General features: G+C 57.0%; 1 protein-coding gene across 1 annotated transcript; it reads left to right on the top strand.

Moving 5' to 3' along the window:
* The first annotated feature begins 1,528 nt into the window (after positions 1-1,528).
* On the top strand, positions 1,529-13,344 carry LOC137459836 (scavenger receptor cysteine-rich type 1 protein M130-like). The gene is made up of 11 exons (XM_068170539.1): positions 1,529-1,609; positions 3,557-3,731; positions 8,297-8,611; positions 9,547-9,855; positions 10,076-10,390; positions 10,552-10,878; positions 10,962-11,276; positions 11,617-11,931; positions 12,357-12,419; positions 12,502-12,816; positions 13,283-13,344. The coding sequence occupies exons 1-11, from the start codon at positions 1,529-1,531 to the stop codon at positions 13,342-13,344; spliced, it is 2,592 nt and encodes an 863-aa protein (XP_068026640.1).
* The last annotated feature ends 3,536 nt before the right edge of the window (positions 13,345-16,880 follow it).

Below are 16,880 nucleotides of genomic sequence, written 5' to 3'. Positions count from 1 at the left end.
TGATGCTCCTGCCAATGCAGTCTCTCTAGCACCGGTCACCACACGCAGGAAAAGAAATCAAAAATCATCGCCAAGCACGGATGGTGAGGAAGGAACCTCAGCAGGCCCCAGCACCTCACAGAACCCAGCGGTGGATGAAGATGATTCAGACCAGGAAATAACTGTTACATCGCTGCCCAGAAAGGAACTAAGGCAAACTCGTCTGGACTACGCCAGGAAAGAGGGTGAGCCAATACTAAGCTGGGCCCTGAGATGCTGGGACGAGGGGGTGGACACAGTGGACCTGGATAAGAGGGAGGCAAAGCTTTTAGGCTCCCTGACTCGTGATGCTGGTCTGGACAAAGAGTTAGCCAAACTTGATGGAATACACACTCTCTGGGCCCAGATTCTGAACGCCATCAAGAGCCGGTACCTCTCAAGAGATGACCTGCCCTGGGCCCCAGTTAGATGGACAACTATGGAACAGGGCATTTGGTATCTGAGGCAGATGGCCGTGATGGAAATAATTTATGGGGATGGCCAGCTCCCTTCAGACCCAGATGAGGTGCCCATGAGACAGCCCTTTGTAAAGAAACTCACCCAGGGTGCTCCTCAGAAATATGCTCACACATTAGGAGGGATACTCTTGACTGGACAGGATGGAAGTCCTAAAACTGTCTGTGAGTTTGCCAATGATTTAAGGGAATATGAGGACAGCGTAAATCAGAAACCCCTGATCTCAGCCATAGAAACTATGGCTAAAGACATTGTCAAAGAGATCAAGACCTCCATGTCTGAACTGAAAAAGGGGAGCGATGTCTCCTTTTCCCCTTCTCCTTCAGAATGGGTCCAGGTTTCAGCAATCAGGAACAGGTGACCTTCCCCTAGGAGATCACCCCAAGCCAATCGGGGAATTTCAAGGGGGTCTCTGTGGAGGTTCCTCTGTGACCATGGAGAGGACATGGACACCTGGCATGGCCAACCCACCTCTGCCCTCTGGAACAGGGTGCGGGAACTGCAAGGTGGGCACCACGGGGATAACTCATCTAGGAGAAGAGCTGCCCCAGTTTCCTGGAGTGGTCCCTCTCGCTCAAGAGACCCTTCCCCTAGTAACACAGGACCATGTGACAAGTGTGGACATTGCCGCCAGCATTAGAGGTGCCCTACCTCCAGCCAGGTGGAGGCCAGGGATAACAGAGTATACTGGGATGTGTACGTGAAATGGCCTGGCACTTCAGAAGCCCTGAAGTACCGAGCTCTGGTGGACACAGGGGCCCAATGCACCCTGATACCATCGGGGTACAAAGGGGCTGAGTCCATAAGCATTCAAGGAGTCACAGGAGGCTCGCAAGACTTGACTGCACTGCAGGCTGAGATACGCCTGACTGGGAATGAATGGGGAAAGCACGACATAGTGACTGGTCCAGATGCACCTTGCATTCTTGGCATTGACTTTCTGCGGGAGGGATGCTTCAAGGACCCTAGGGGGCACAAGTGGGCGTTTGGGGTGGCAGCTGTGGAGACTGCAGGCAAAGAACAGCTGTCCACCATGCCCGAGCTGTCGGATGAGCCCTCCGTAGTGGGCAGCCATAAGGTGCAGGATTTGAAGTTACCTATTGCCTCTCGCATAGTACATCGCAGGCAATACAGGACCAACAGAGACTCTCTGCACCCCATACACCAACTGATTTGACGACTGGAGAGCCAGAGTGTGATCAGCAAGGCTCACTCCCCCTTCAACAGCCCGATATGGCCAGCGCGGAAGGCAAATGGGGAATGGAGACTGACTGTGGACTACCGTGGCCTGAATGAAGTGACTCCTCTGATCAGCGCTGCCGTGCCGGACATGCTGGAGCTCCAGTACGAGCTGGAATCGAAGGCGGCCAAATGGTATGCCACAATTGACATTGCTAATGCCTTTTTCTCCATTCCCATTGCAGAAGAATGCCGGCCACAGTTTGCTTTCACCTGGAGGGGAGTACAGTATCAATGGAATCAGTTACCTCAGGGCTGGGTCCATAGCTCAACCATCTGCCATGAGGTGATCCAGACTGCCTTGGAGAAAGGTGGAGCTCCTGAGCATCTGCAGTTCATTGATGACATCATTGTATGGGGTGAGACAGCAGAGGAAGTTTACCAGAAGGGTAAGAGGATAATTGACATCCTGCTGGAGGCTGGCTTTGCCATCAAGAGAAGCAAGGTGAAAGGGCCTGCCAGGGAGATCCAGTTCCTGGGTGTTCAATGGCAGGATGGCCGTCGCCACATCCCTCAGGAGGTGGTGAACAGGGTAGCCACTATGGTGCAGCCCACAAACAAGAAAGAGACACAGTCGTTTTTGGGGCTTGTGGGCTTCTGGAAAAGGCACATTCCCGGGTACAGTCAAATTGTGAAGCCTCTCTTCCATGTAACAAGGAAGAAAAATGATTTTGTGTGGGGACCTGAGCAGCAGGTGGCGTTTGACCAGATCAAACGAGAGGTGGTCCATGCTATGGCTCTGGGACCTGTTCGAACTGGGCCAGAGATCAAGAATGTGCTGTACACTGCGGCTGGTGAGAATGGTCCTACATGGAGCTTGTGGCAGAAGGCTCCTGGTGAAACCAGGGGCAGGCCCCTAGGTTTCTGGAGTAAGGGGTACAAAGGCTCTGAGGCCAACTACACCGCGACAGAGAAGGAAATCCTAGCTGCCTATGAGGGCGTCCAGGCTGCCTCTGAGGTAATTGGGACTGAGTCACCTCTATTTCTAGCTCCGAGACTTCCAGTCCTGACCTGGATGTTCAAAGGGAGAGGTTCAACCCCACATCATGCCACAGATGCTACCTGGAGTAAGTGGATGGCCCTGATAACTCAGCGAGCTCGGATGGGGAACTTCGAACACCCTGGCATAGTGGAAGTGATCACCAACTGGCCAGAGGGTGCTGACTTGGGAATGCCACCAGAGCAGACAGTGAGCCGTGCTGAGGAGGCTCCCCCATATAACGATCTCCCTGACAACGAGAAGGGCTATGCTCTATTTACAGATGGGTCCTGCCGGCTTGTAGGAAGCAAGCGGAGATGGAAGGCAGCTGTCTGGAGCCCAACAAGGCAAGTGGCAGAAGCAAGGGATGGAGAAGGTGAATCCAGTCAGTACGCAGAGGTAAAAGCTGTCCAGCTGGCCCTGGATATAGCAGAACAAGAGAACTGGCCAGTGCTGTACCTCTACACTGACTCCTGGATGGTAGCCAACGCCTTGTGGGGGTGGCTGAAGGAATGGAGGAGGAACGGGTGGCAGAGAAAAGGGAAGCCTGTTTGGGCCGCTGACCTGTGGCAAGACATCGCCGCCCGCCTGGACAGGCTGCCAACCAAGGTACGGCACATCGATGCACACATCCCCAAGAGCAGAGCCACAGAGGAGCACAAGCACAACCACCAAGCAGACCTGGCTGCTAAGATCTCCCAAATAGACTTGGACTGGGAACACAAGGGTGAGCTGTTCTTAGCTCACTGGGCCCATGACACTTCTGGCCACCAAGGGAGAGATGCCACATACCGGTGGGCTTGGGACAGATCAGTGGCCATCTCTATGGAGGCCATCTCACAGGTTATCCATGAGTGTGACATCTGTGCTGCCATCAAGCAGGCCAAGCGCATGAAGCCTCTGTGGTATGGGGGGAGATGGTCGAAATACAAGTACGGAGAGGCCTGGCAGATAGACTACATCACCCTTCCTCGGTCTCACAGTGGCAAACAGCAGGTACTGACCATGGTGGAGGCAAGTACAAGGTGTCTGGAGACCTACCCAGTACCTCATGCCACTGCTCGCAACACCATCCTGGGCCTAGAGAAACATGTCCTGTGGAGACACGGCACCCCCGGGAGGATTGAATCAGACAAGGGAACCCACTTCAGGAACCATCTCATAAGGGACTGGGCAAAGGAACATGGGATTGAGTGGATTTACCACATCCCATACCATGCACCAGTGGCGGGGAAGGTCGAGTGCTACAATGGCTTGCTAAAGACCACCCTAAAAGCCATGCGGGGTGAAACCTTCAGGAACTGGGAAAAGCACCTAGCTCAAGCCACTTGGTTAGTGAACAGCAGAGGATCTGTGAACCGAGCTGGTCCTGCCCAGTCCCACCTGCTGCAAACAGTGGATGGAGATGGAGTTCCTGTGATTGCTGAGAAGAACCTGCTGGGGAAGTCAGTGTGGGTTTTCCCTGCTGCTGGTGGGGGCAAACAAACCTGAGGGGTAGTCCTGGCTGAGGGACCTGGTCACACCTACTGGGTCATGTTAGAAACTGGGGACGCTCAGTGTATCCCACAGCAGAATGTGACTCTGGCAGAGAGGGGATGAACTCAGAGGGGGCAACACACACCAAGATATTATAGTCACTGTGTGAATAGTTATAAGCTGTTCTGAGTGTTTTCTCTCCTAGTTTAATACCAGCCTAGCATCCAGGACTCAACATGAACACACAGCACACCAACCCAGAGAGCTCCTGCTTCATCTCACCTGCACCTCTTCCTGATGCCCCACAGCAAAAGACTGTTCCTGTTTCCCTACAGCAACAGATTGTTCCTGATTTCCCTTCAAAGACAAAGACAGTTCCCTGATTCCTGATTCTTCTCCACATCCCTGCCCAGCTCAAGCATCACTTGCATCAACCAGCACTGGAGAGAGAGAGAGAGGGCCCTGAGAGGGAGACAGCCGGGAGGCCTGTGGATGTAGTATACCTGGACCTCAGCAAGGCCTTTGACACCGTCCCCCATAGCAAACTCCTGGCCAAGCTGTCAGCCCATGGCTTGGACAGCAGCATTCTGAGCTGGGTTAGGAACTGGCTGGATGGCCAAGCCCAGAGAGTGGTGGTGAATGGTGCAACATCCAGCTGGCAGCCAGGCACCAGTGGTGTGCCCCAAGGATCAGATGCTCTTTAACATCTTTATTGATGATCTGGATGAGGGCATTGAGTCCATCATCAGTAAATTTGCTGATAACACCAAGCTGGGGGCAGGAGTTGATCTGCTGGAGGGTAGAGAGGCTCTGCAGAGGGACCTCGACAGGCTGGACAGATGGGCAGAGTCCAAGGGCATGATATTGAACGCATCCAAGTGCCGGGTTCTGCACATTGGCCACAGCAACCCCATGCAGAGCTACAGGCTGGGGTCAGAGTGGCTAGAGAGCAGCCAAACAGAGAGGGACCTGGGGGTGCTGGTCGATGGTAGGCTGAACATGAGCCAGCAGTGTGCCCAGGCAGCCAGGAGGGCCAATGGCATCCTGGCCTGCATCAGGAAGAGTGTGGCCAGCAGGAGCAGGGAGGTCATTCTGCCCCTGTCCTCTGCACTGGTTAGGCCACACCTCGAGTACTGTGTCCAGTTCTGGGCCCCTCAGTTTAGGAAGGAGGTTGACTTGCTGGAATGAGTCCAGAGAAGGGCAACAAAGTTGGTGAGGGGTTTGGAACACAAGCCCTATGAGGAGAGGCTGAGGGAGCTGGGGCTGCTTAGCCTGGAGAAGAGAAGGCTCAGGGGTGACCTTATTGCTCTCTACAACTACCTGAAGGGAGGTTGTAGACAGGCTGATGATGGTCTCTTCTCCCAGGCAGCCAGCACCTGAACAAGAGGACACAGTCTCAGGCTGTGCCAGGGGAGGTTCAGGTTGGATGTTAGGAAGAAGTTCTATACAGAAAGAGTGATTGCCCATTGGAATGGGCTGCCCAGGGAGGTGGTGGAGTCGCCGTCATTGGAGGTGTTCAGGAGGAGACTTGATGTGGTACTTGGTACCATGGGTTAGCTGTTTGGGTGGGTTGGATTGGTTGATGGGTTGGACACGATGATCTTGAAGGTCTCTTCCAACCTGGTTTGGTTTATTCTAAAAATAAAGGTTTTTTAAAGGACTTGCATCAAGAACCCTAATACCACATTTCACGACTGGTTAAAGGGACTGTGACAGGAAAATGGAAGTGGAACAGAGGGGTGGACTGTGGTTACACCCACCCTGGGGGGAGGTCTGAGAGACCCCTGCTTCCCCTGGGGGACAAAATAAACTTGATCAAGCTGGACATGTTTTCTCCCTCCCAGGAAGAAGGGTCCCCCTGGTCTAAGTTGGTCTGTTCCTCTCCCCCTTCCTGTCCAGCCAGACTATAAAGGGGAGGCCATGGCAGGCATCTCCTTCTTTTGCTCCTGCCTCACCTGTTTGAAAGGACCCACAGCTGCTGCTGGCCTCCTGGTTGTGCCGTGTGGTCAGGCCTGATCTTCTCTGTGCCGCACCCAGGCTTCCCTAAAGGACCAAAATCCACACACATCGAGGGAGATACAAGGCCATCCAAATTTGGTTTTGTATATTCTCCTATTCATCCTTATTCCTTACCTTGTAAATCCCCCCTGTTATTGAGATATAGATATAAAAATATATACAATTATTATAAATTATTAAAAAATAATATTATACTATTAAAATATTAAATATTATTAATTATCAAATTAATTATTAAATAATTAAGTGTTATATAATATTAACTATAAAATAAATATAATATTAAATATTAAATATAAAATAAATATTAAATCATTAAATTAATTATTAAATTAATTATTTTTAAAATTTATTTTAAAAAATGACTTCTACTTCCAAACCAACTCCAGATTATTTTTTGTAGATTAAACTCTGGTTGAGGCTCAAACTACCATAGGTCACTGTCAGGACAAGTGCTGAGCGCCCAGCAGGGGCAGCAGGAGGTGTGAGGTCATGTCCCCAATGGCACTGTGTAGCTGTGGGGCTGGGTGCAGAGTGGCCAGGGTCCAGCATGGGGACATCCTGGGATTCAGGAGCTGCCCAGTCCTGTATCTGTGATGCTGAAGGAGCAGCCCCTGCAGCCCTGTCTGGAGCAGTCTGGGGTGGGGGTGGTTGAGGGGCACCGCAGGGATGTGCCTGGGCACGGTGACAGGAGGAAACCATAACTTCCTGCCTGGATACCGTGGGGGGAGTGCAGCAGCCAGTGCTGCAAGGTGACGTGGGCTGTGGTTTGTGCACCTGCAGCTCCAGCTTCTGATGTGCCTGTGGTGAATAACTGCCCCTTGGTCACACACTGAGAGGTGGGACATGGCTCAGCCTTGGGTTGCAGGTCTGCTGCCAGGGTAGGGACCTGTCCCAGCCCCAGCTCCTGCCAGGGACTCCCTGTGGGCCTATGCAGGGAATGGTTGGCCAGCAGCACTCCTGGGATAGAAATCCTGCCCTGGCCAGGGACCTTTCCAGGTGCTGCTACCAGCACAGTAGAGGCTGAAGGAGGGGCAGGGGCTGTTCCCTTCCCATCCTGACAAAGAGCCTGCAGCAGCCCCAGCTCCATGGTTGCCACAGCTCAGGGGCAGCTGCACACTTGCCTCTTGGCTCCTTGGATGAGCCTAGGGTAAGGGATGCTCAGTGCTGCCAGTGCACACAGTGGGGTGCAAGTGGTGACAGAGCCATTTCCCCTCCACAGCCAGACTGGCCCATGGCAATCCCCCACCACAGCCACTTTGGCACCCGCAGCAGAACACCTCTGTCCCTCATATATGGTCATGAAGGGCGCTGGAGAAGTTCATTGGAGGGCTGAGCTGCGTCGGAGGGCAGATAGCTGCCGATAGCGTCTCAAAAGGAGCTGCTGCTTTGCTTGGCTCCTCCTGCAGCTGCCTCTCTCTCCTGCAGAGATATTTCACCCTCCCATCATTCCTGTCCCTCTGAGTCCCCAGGAGCTGTGCCAGCAGGGCAGGAGGCTCAGGATGGGGAAAGAAGGACTCCTGTTGCCTTGGGTGCTGTGGCTGCTCCCCTGGGTGCAGCTGTGCAGGGGTAAGTTCTGCTTCCCTTGTCCCATAGCCTGAGGCCAGTGGGCACCAAGGTGACCTTTGGGAGAGCTTTGGGAACGGAGTTGCTTTGCATGTGGCACTGTGAAGACAAGAAGGTTCTCCAGTCAACAGAGCCTGTGCCTTGCTCTGTGCCTGGCTGTGTGGGAGAGGGAGCTGTGGGTCTGGTGGCTCAGGGCTGTAGAGAGTGTGCAGGGCTTGGGAGGAGAGGGTTCCATGTGCAGGGCCAGGCACAGTGTGCAGTTGGGCCTGGGCAAGGGCTGTTGAGTTGAGAGGAGGTGGCACAGGCTGTGGGATAGGCAATGCCCCAGCAGGTCTTCTGCTGGCCACCATCAACTGTTTGCAGCCTGTGAGTGGAAAAGGCAGTCCCCAATGCCCAAGGCACAACCAAGCAGGGGGAGGGCTCCTACTCTGGTGCCCGTGACACACCCTGGGCAGGGGCCACCTCCAGACCTGCAGTCTGGGGCTCAGAAATTTCCTGACCATTCCACGTCTGTGTTTGAAGGAGCTGAAGAGCTGAGGCTGGCGAATGGCGGCAGGCCCTGTGCTGGGAGAGTGGAGGTGAAGAATCAGGGACAGTGGGGAACTGTCTGTGATGACTTCTGGCACATGGAGGATGCTGCAGTGGTTTGTAGGCAGCTGGACTGTGGATCTGCTTTCGAGGCTCACTGGTCTGCACACTTTGGGCCAGGATCTGGCCCCATTTGGATGGATGATGTTCAGTGTAATGGCACCGAGTCTGCCCTGTCTGACTGCGCACACGGAGGATGGGGTCAGCACAATTGTAATCACTATGAGGATGCTGGAGTGACCTGTTCAGGTACATGGGTGGGGGCAGCCTGGTCCTCTCCTATGGGACTGGGATGGAGGAAGGCAGCTGGCTGTGCCCTCGGGGAAACAAGGGGGCACTGGAGGAGGGCCCAGTGTGGCAGGTCATACTGCTGAGCTGGGGCTGGCCTTGCTGATTTCCCTGGATCTGGAGGAATGCCCAGTGGGAAGGGGCACTGCCTGACCCCCACTGTAGCTCAGTCCAACCTTGGTCAGTGCCAGGGCCTGGGAGATGAATGCCCACCTGGCCCTGCAGTCAGTTGCATCTCCTGTTCACACAGCAGCTGTCTGACAGCACCAAGGACTGGGTCCCCCCATGCCAGAGGCACCAAGAGCAGCTCACATGGCCACCAAAAGCCCAGGATGAGCCAAGTTGGCCCTTTGGGGTTTTCCCCTGATAGAAATGAGTCCTCAAAGCACAGTGACTGCTCAGAGAGGACGATCACTGGGCTCAGGCAGAAGAGCAGGGGGGTCCATGGCCACAGCATCCCTCTTCCAGGGGCACTCCCTGGGAGCCAACCCACAGGGGTACTGCCCTGTGCATGCAGCTCTGAGCTGCTGCCCAGGTCCTGCTGCCTGGCCCAGCCTCTGGCTGCCCTGCACCAGTGGGGACTGCCTCTCCTTGGTGCCTGTCCTTGCACCAGGGACTCCTCTGCCTGCTCTCTTGCCCTCTGCCCACCCAGGGATGGAGGTTTGTGGCAGTGACCTCTGACCCTGGCTGAGGACCACATTCCAGAGTACCTGTTACAGTGGGGGCTGGGGAGTGGCAGGGGGGGTTGTGGTTTCTTTGTTCCGTCAAGAGCCACTGGGAGCAGCTGGGGTGCTTGTGGTGCTCTTTGCTTGTGGTCTTCCTGGCTATGAGATGGGATATGGGCATCCAAGTGCCTGAGGGCTCTGGGAGCTCACAGGAGGCTTTGGTTGCTCCAGGGTTTGTCCAGCTGGTTGGCGGGGACAGCCCCTGCTCAGGACGTGTGGAGATCCATGATGGGAATGAGTGGAAAACTGTCTGTGCCTCAGACTTTGATCTCAACGCTGCCAACGTGGTCTGCAGGGACTTACAGTGTGGCACAGCCCTGTCTGTGCCTGGGGCAGCTCCTTTTGGAGAAGGGGTTGGTCCCATGTGGGACAGAGAGCTGCAGTGTGTGGGGAATGAATCTCATCTTGTCTTCTGCCCCAGGGGATCCCCCAGGGAGCAGCCCTGCACCCATGCAGATGGTGCTGGAGTCATCTGCACACGTAAGGACTCAGGGTGGGGTGCTGGACACCAAGAGTGTGCCTGGGAGGGGGAGCAGAGCCTGTGCTGGGCTGGATGTGAGGGCAGGAGTGGGGATGTGGTTACCTACAGCCCTAAACTCAGGCAGGAGGAGGAGGATGGGAGGCTGTCCCTCGGGCCTGGCCTGCAGCTCTGGAGGTGCAAGAGCACCAAGCCAGCCTTTTGCATCTTTCTCTGTCCCAGAGTTCACAGGGTTCAGGCTGGTGAATGGCAGCACAGCATGTGAGGGGAGGGTGGAGGTCGATGTGCAGGGGACCTGGGGCACCCTCTGTGACTCCCGCTGGGACCTCTTGGACGCCCACGTTCTCTGTCGTCACCTCAACTGCGGCTTTGCTGAGTCCATTCCTGGAGGAGGGCATTTTGGGAGAGGCACTGGCCCAGTGTGGAGAGACTCATTCCACTGTGATGGGACTGAAGCCCACCTGGGCCAGTGCCCAGTGAGCACCCTGGGGGCCTTCCTGTGCTCCCATGAGAAGGATGCAGCTGTTATTTGCTCAGGTGAGTGCTGGAAACATGCTGGGAGAGCTGCAGTTTGGCCTTGCCTGAGGGAGAGCAGGTGAGCTGCAGGGACCTGCAAGGCTGCCAGGGGCCTGAGATGTGCTGCAGCCTGCTGGGCTCCTTGGTGCCACCAAGGGCTGGTCCATGGCCTCTCTCCCCAGGCCCAGCTGGCTCCGGCTCCCTGCGGCTGGTGGGGGGAGGGAGCCGGTGCGATGGACGAGTGGAGATCTACCAGCGTGGGACATGGGGCAGGGTTCTGGATGACCAATGGGACCTGCAAGAGGCCAGCGTGGTGTGCCGGCAGCTGCGGTGTGGAGAGGCAGAGGCAGCCTACAACCCCCCAAAGCCTCAGAGAGGGCTGGGTCCTGTGGGGCTGGGAGGGGTGCGGTGCGCAGGGCACGAGGCCAGCCTGCAACTCTGCAACACCTCCCTGGCCGAGAGCCTGCTGGCAGCAGGGATTGCAGAGGACGTGGGGGTCACCTGCTGGGGTGAGTGGCACTGCAGGGCCCCCCAGGCTCTGGGCTGGCTGGGCACCAGCCCCTGACAACAGCTGGGCTTTCTTTCCACTCAGGGAGCCGGCAGGTGCGGCTGGCCAAGGGGCCTGGGCGCTGCGCTGGCAGAGTGGAGATCTACTACCAGGGCAGCTGGGGCAGCGTCTGCGATGACGGCTGGGACCTGCCCGATGCCACTGTCGTTTGCCACCAGCTGGGCTGCGGAGGGGCAGTGAAGGCAGTTGGTTCTGCTCACTTCGGGGAAGGCTCTGGGCAGATCTGGCTGGATGGTGTCAACTGCTCTGGGGCCGAAGCTGCTCTCTGGGACTGCCTGGCCAAGCCCTGGGGGCAGCACAACTGTGGGCACAAAGAGGACGCAGGAGTCATCTGCTCAGGTCTGTGCTGGAAGCCCAGTGCCTGGGCAGGCCAGGAAGAGGGCAGAGCCAGCAACAGCTCATGCCCTGCCTGCTGCCTCTGAGCCCCTCTCCAAGCCCACCCTGGGGATGCCAAAGCATCCAGGGGTCCCCTCAGTGCCACCAGGTCCCTGGGCAGCTCAGCTGTCTCCAAGGCTGAGCAGGACTGAAGGACTCTTTGTCCATCAGGGCTTTTGTCTGCCTGTGGGTTCAAAGGGAACTTGCTGGCAGTGACTTTTGGCTGAGGGCCTGGGAGGTGCAGGGCTGTCCCTGCCCCCAGAGCCCCAAAGCAGCCTGGTCCCATCTCAGGCCTTTCTTCCAGAGTTCATGGCCCTGAGGCTGGAGAACAGCAGCGACTGTTCCGGGCGCCTGCAAGTTTTCTACAACGGGACGTGGGGCAGCATTTGCTCCAACTCAATGCCTCCCAAAACTGTGTCCCTGGCATGCAAGGAACTTGGCTGTGGGGACACAGGGTACCTGACAACACAGCTGCCCTCTGCTAGGGTGTCTGGTCCTGCCTGGCTGGATCGAGTGGAGTGTGGGGACAGAAACAGCTCCTTCTGGCAGTGTCCCTCTGCTCCCTGGGAGCTGCAGTCATGTCATGATCTCCGAGATGAGACCCACATCAACTGCAGTGGTAATTCTGAGCTACATGGGCACCAGCATCCCCCCAGCTCCTGCTCCCTGCTGGACACAGACAAGCACAAAGACAGGGCCCACTGGGGCACTTGTCCCTTCTGCTGTTGCTGGCAAAAGTAGGAAGTCAACTGTCAGAGCCCCACAGCTTCCCCAGCAGTTTCCAGCTGGGCTCAAAGCAGCACCTGGGCAAGGCAGAGATGTCTCCAGTCAAGGGCTGAGAAGAGAGACCAGACAGGGCTTTGAGGAAAACCCATGGACACCCTTCCACTGCTCTGGGTCATTGCTGTGACCCCTCTGAGTGATCAGTGTTTAGCTACTGCCATGAGGGAAGGGGCAGGGGGAGGCAGGAGCAGAATTCAGCACTACTCTATGATGCACGACCTCCCTGCAGCAGCCCTTTCACCTCAGCATTTCCTTCTATAGGGACACAGCCAGAACCATCCCCTGACCTGGGGTCCCCGTGCCCAGACTCCAGGAGCTGCACAGGTAGCTGCCTCTGCACATCCCTCTCACCTGGCAGGGCTCTGCCTGCTGTCCTGCTGCCCTGGCAGGGCTCTGCCTTTTCCAGACAGGGAGAAGATTCGTGCTGTGGGAGGGGAGCACAGGTGCTCAGGCAGAGTGGAGGTCTGGCTGCAGGGCTCCTGGGGCACAGTGTGTGACGACTCCTGGGACAGGCAGGATGCAGAGGTGGCCTGCAGGCAGCTGGGCTGTGGCCCTGCAGTGTCTGCCCTGGGCGAGGCTGCCTTTGGGGAGGGGAGAGGCCCCATCTGGCTGGAGCACGTGGAATGCCAGGGCACAGAGTCATCTCTGCAGGACTGCTGGGCCCGGCTTGGGGACAGTGGTGTCTGCCGGCACAAGGAGGATGCTGGTGTGAACTGCTCAGGTGAGTGGAGGGGCTGGGACCCCTCCCTGGGGTAGGGGCAAGGAGCTGGGAAAAGCATTTTCCCCATTGGTTCCCTTCATGGCCCCAGTGAGAGCAAGGCCACGGCAGCCTGGTGCCAAGATTGCAGCAGCTGCTGTGTGGAGGTTCTCCAGGCACTGTGGGCAGAGCTCTGCATTCCCCAGGGCCATCTCCTGGGCTCTTTATGCCATCTTGGGCACAGCCTGGAGCGGGGCCCTGGGCTCTGTCCTAGCCACCCTCAGTAGCCCCACAGGAGGGGTAGCTCTGGTGGGATGGGTCGGGGATGTTCCCACATGCACACAGTGTCAGAGAGGAGGCTCCCTGGTACCTGCACACTCACCCTCTCAACCCAGACCTCCACCTCCTCCCCTGCAGATGCACCTAGGAGAGGAGCACCAACCCTCCGAGCAGGTAACCTCTCCTCCCTGCCAGCACTGCCTCTGTCCAGGCCCAGGCTTTGACCCCCAGCTGGAGCGAAATGGCTCCTTGCTGAGCTGGGAAACTCCCTAGAACAGGCACTGGGTAGTGGTGGGGCACTGGGGAGGGCTGACTCTTCCCCCCTAGGCTGGGAGCTTCCCCTTCACTCACTCCCAGGCTTATCTAGCCCCAGGGTAATAGTGTAAGGGCTGCTGCATTCTGGCCACGCATCTACCCTTGGCCTGGTGCTGCCCTTGCTGTGCTCCTGTCCATGCAGATCCTCCTGGGAGCAGTGTCTCAGTGCCTGTCATTATCTGCATCATCCTGGGAGCCCTTCTCTGCCTGCTCCTGGCCATCCTGGCTGGGCAAGTGCAAAGTGCCAGGGCTGGGCACACAGGTGGGTCCTCTCCCCATGCTCCCAGGTCAATATGGCTTCTGGAAAGGCCAAGGCTGCTGTGTTGTGGCAATGAGTGGCACCAACAGAGCTAGGGAGCAGAGTGTGTGCTGCAGGCTGTCCATGTGCTTCTGCAGATGCCTGGAGCAGAGAGGGGGCAGCAACAGGGGGAGGGGAAAGGTAGGAGCTTCCCCTAGCACCAGGGCCCAGAGAGGCACAAGGGCTGTCTCTGCAGGGAACATGCAGAGTGTTGCTGCCCCAGGTCACCTCCATGGGGACACTGCCCTCACTGAAGAAGTGCCAGTGGTGACAGAACAGCACACCAGCCCTGTGGGGACAGCCCTGGGCTGGTCCAGGGGAACAGGGCTAGAGGAGCAGAGTGGGGTCCTGACCCTGCCTGCCAATCCCTGTGCTACCCCTGGCTCTGTCTGCAGGTTCCCAGAGCACTTGGGAGGCTTTCCCTGAGGCTGTGTATGAGGAGATTGGTTCCAGCCTGGAATGGGAGAAGCAGGCGAGGTTCAGTGGCTCAGGTGGGTTTATGTCCCTCATGGGGGGCACATCTGCAGGCCTCATTTCCCTGGCCTCCATCTAGAGGCCTTTAACCCCCTTGCCCATGGTCCCTGCAATGCAAGGGCCATCACATCACTGGGAAGAGAAGCCAGGGGCTGTGCCTGGGTGAGAAGCTTCCCCCTCACCAGTTCTACCTGTCCAAACCAGGGACAGGCCCTCTCTGTGCCTGCACCCTGGGTGGCACCTGAGGGCTGAGGGTAGGGGCTGTCCCAGGACAGATCTGGAGCCCCTTTGAGACAGGGTTTGTCCCAGGGCAGCAGGGTGAGTCCTGAGCCCTCTTCCCCACTGAGCCCTGGCTTGCTGGGTCCCACATCCCTAGCAGCACTGACCACAGCCAGGTCACCAGAGAGCATCTCCGTGACTCTCCCTGCACCTCTCTCCAGGCTCCTATTCAGAGGGGTCCATGGCCAAGCCCAGGGACATGAAGCAGGAGGATGGTCTGGAGTCAGCAGAAGGTAATGGGGGACAGGAAGGGATTGATGTCTGCTCCCTGCAGACATGTGAAGAACAGTGGTGTCACTGAGTGTCACTGCAGTTGTTGGGGAGGACACAGGCAAGGCTGTCCTGTGGTGCTGCCAACAGCAACGTCTGACCTCCGCATCTCTGCACTTCCTCCTGTCTGCTGCTCTACAGAACATCTCTTCTCACTGTCACCAGCTCCTCTCTCCTTTCAGATGTCCCTGTCCTGGCTGAAGGTGACCCAGTGGATGGCTATGATGATGCCAGGGAGGTTTCTGACCCTGGGCAGGATCCTGTGTTTGGGCAGGAAGCCTGGGAAATGAGCCGGGAGCCAGAAGGAGGAGCAGGACCCAGGGATGCACCTGGAGGTGAGAGGGAAAGAGAGTATTGCTGGTTCCTGGGGTGCCATCCCTGGTACCATGTGAACTGCTGCCAGGCTGAGGCCCAAGCTCCTGGCATGGGGAAGCTGCCCTGGGAGATCTCCTTGGGATCTGGGGGTGGAAGAGGGAGCTGAAGGTGCCAGAAATGGAAAGGGGAAGGGAGGAAGTTGCTGCCCAGAGCAGGAGAGGCAACCCTGTGGCCAATGTACAGTGACTGCCTTGCTGCTTACAGGTGCAATGCTGCACTCACAGAGCAGTGCTGAGGCTCCTGGAGCTGAAGCAGAGGCCTGGTCCCTGTCCCTGGAGAGCACAGGCTATGATGATGCTGAAGAGATGTCTCCTGCACACACAAGAGATGTCTCCCTGAGGACACACAGGCTTTGACACCACAGCTCAGGGCAAAGGGGTCCTTGAGCCCTCAGCCAGCAGAGCTCATCCCTGCCATGGGGCCTGGTGCAGCCGGGAAGGAGGAGAGCTCTGTGCAGCTGGGAGAGCTGTGGACACCAAGAACTGGCTTCTGTTCCCAGCAGCAGTAGGAGCAGCAGGGCAGCAACTCTGCTTTTCCTGCCCTGCTTTGATTCTGCCACACTGGTTCTGATTAAAAGCCTTTGGAGGGTTGTTGCAGAGCTGGTGCTGTGTGCCTGGGGGGCAGGGTGTCTGCCTGAGCTGCCTGGGAGCAGCAGAGCAGGGGGGTGGCTGTGAGAGGCCCTGGTCCCTGGGCAATATTATGGCTGCAGAGACATTTCCATCCTACCAGCCACTGCTTCCATCAGAATTGTTTCTCTGCCAGGTCCTGTGGTGCACCCCAGGGCTGCCATCTCCTCACCCAGCACTCCCCAGCTGCTCTTTCCCCTGGGCCCTGCCTGGACCATGCTGTTCCCACTGCAGAGAGCCTACAACAGAGCTGCAATATTGGGGTAAAGCCTGGGTTGTGCTCCCTCTGAATGGAACGCCAAGGTGGCCTTGGTGTCCTGGACACCTGGCCAGGTGCTGGGGACATCATGGCCAAGGGCTGTTCCTTACAGTGGTCAGAAGGCAGCTCTGCTCCCCACTGCCCTGCACAGGGGACTGACAATGCCCTTCTGATGGCTCTGCCAGGACCCCATCTCCATGAGCTGTTCCTGCTGCCTTGGGCCCTAACAGACCCCAGCAATGCTCCCACAGCCCCAGAGCTGCCTCCTTCCTGGGCAGGGCTCTCAGGACCCATGGCAGCCCCAGGACCCCTCCTGCTATTGCATCTTTGTCCTGGAGGAGGAGCTCAGCACCCTGCTGTGATGGGAATCTTGTTCCACAGGAAGCTCTTGCTACAGCCAGTGCAGCAGTTCAGCTTCTTACCGGTGTGGACTGGCAGTGCTGCCAGAGGTGGCAGCTAAGGCTGAAACTCTTGGCACAGTTGGTGCAGGTGAAGGGCTTCTGGCTGTTGTGGACCTGCCAGGGAGCAATGAGCATCAAGTTCCCATGGAAGCTCTTGCTGCAGTACTGCAGATGTTCAGCCTCTTGCCAGCGTGAGCACGGCAGTGCTGGGGGAAGTTAGAGCTCCTGCTGCAGTCAGCGCAGTCGGCACCAGGTTGGGGACAGTGGTGCTTCACCCACTCAAATCTGGACAGGAAAGCCATTCAGGACACTGATTTGCCTGCTTGGGTGGCACAGAGGGGCTGCCACACCATTGTCCTCCTATTCCTCTTCACCCTCCTCCTTCTCCTCTTCACCTGCCTCCTCTTCCACATCCTCCCCCTCTTTTTCCACATCATCCCCCTCCTTGTATTTATTATCATCATCATCCTCCTTTTCATCTAGCTCACCCTGGCATTCCTCCTCATAATCTT

This window comes from Melanerpes formicivorus, unplaced genomic scaffold, assembly GCF_026170545.1.
Source record: "Melanerpes formicivorus ecotype bairdi unplaced genomic scaffold, bMelFor1.0.p_v2 SCAF_419, whole genome shotgun sequence".
Classification (NCBI taxonomy): domain Eukaryota; kingdom Metazoa; phylum Chordata; class Aves; order Piciformes; family Picidae; genus Melanerpes; species Melanerpes formicivorus.
This window is presented reverse-complemented; position numbering and strand designations above follow the sequence as displayed.

What these genes read in the sequence shown, in the direction of transcription:
- LOC137459836 (XM_068170539.1), top strand. Translation starts at nt 1,529, where the DNA reads ATGCCCGAGCTGTCGGATGAGCCCTCCGTAGTGGGCAGCCATAAGGTG. An exon ending in TACCTATTGCCTCTCGCATA is followed by an intron (nt 1,610 to 3,556) that starts GTACATCGCAGG and finishes GCCATCTCACAG; the next exon opens with GTTATCCATGAGTGTGACAT. An exon ending in TGCAGCTGTTATTTGCTCAG is followed by an intron (nt 10,391 to 10,551) that starts GTGAGTGCTGGA and finishes CTCTCTCCCCAG; the next exon opens with GCCCAGCTGGCTCCGGCTCC.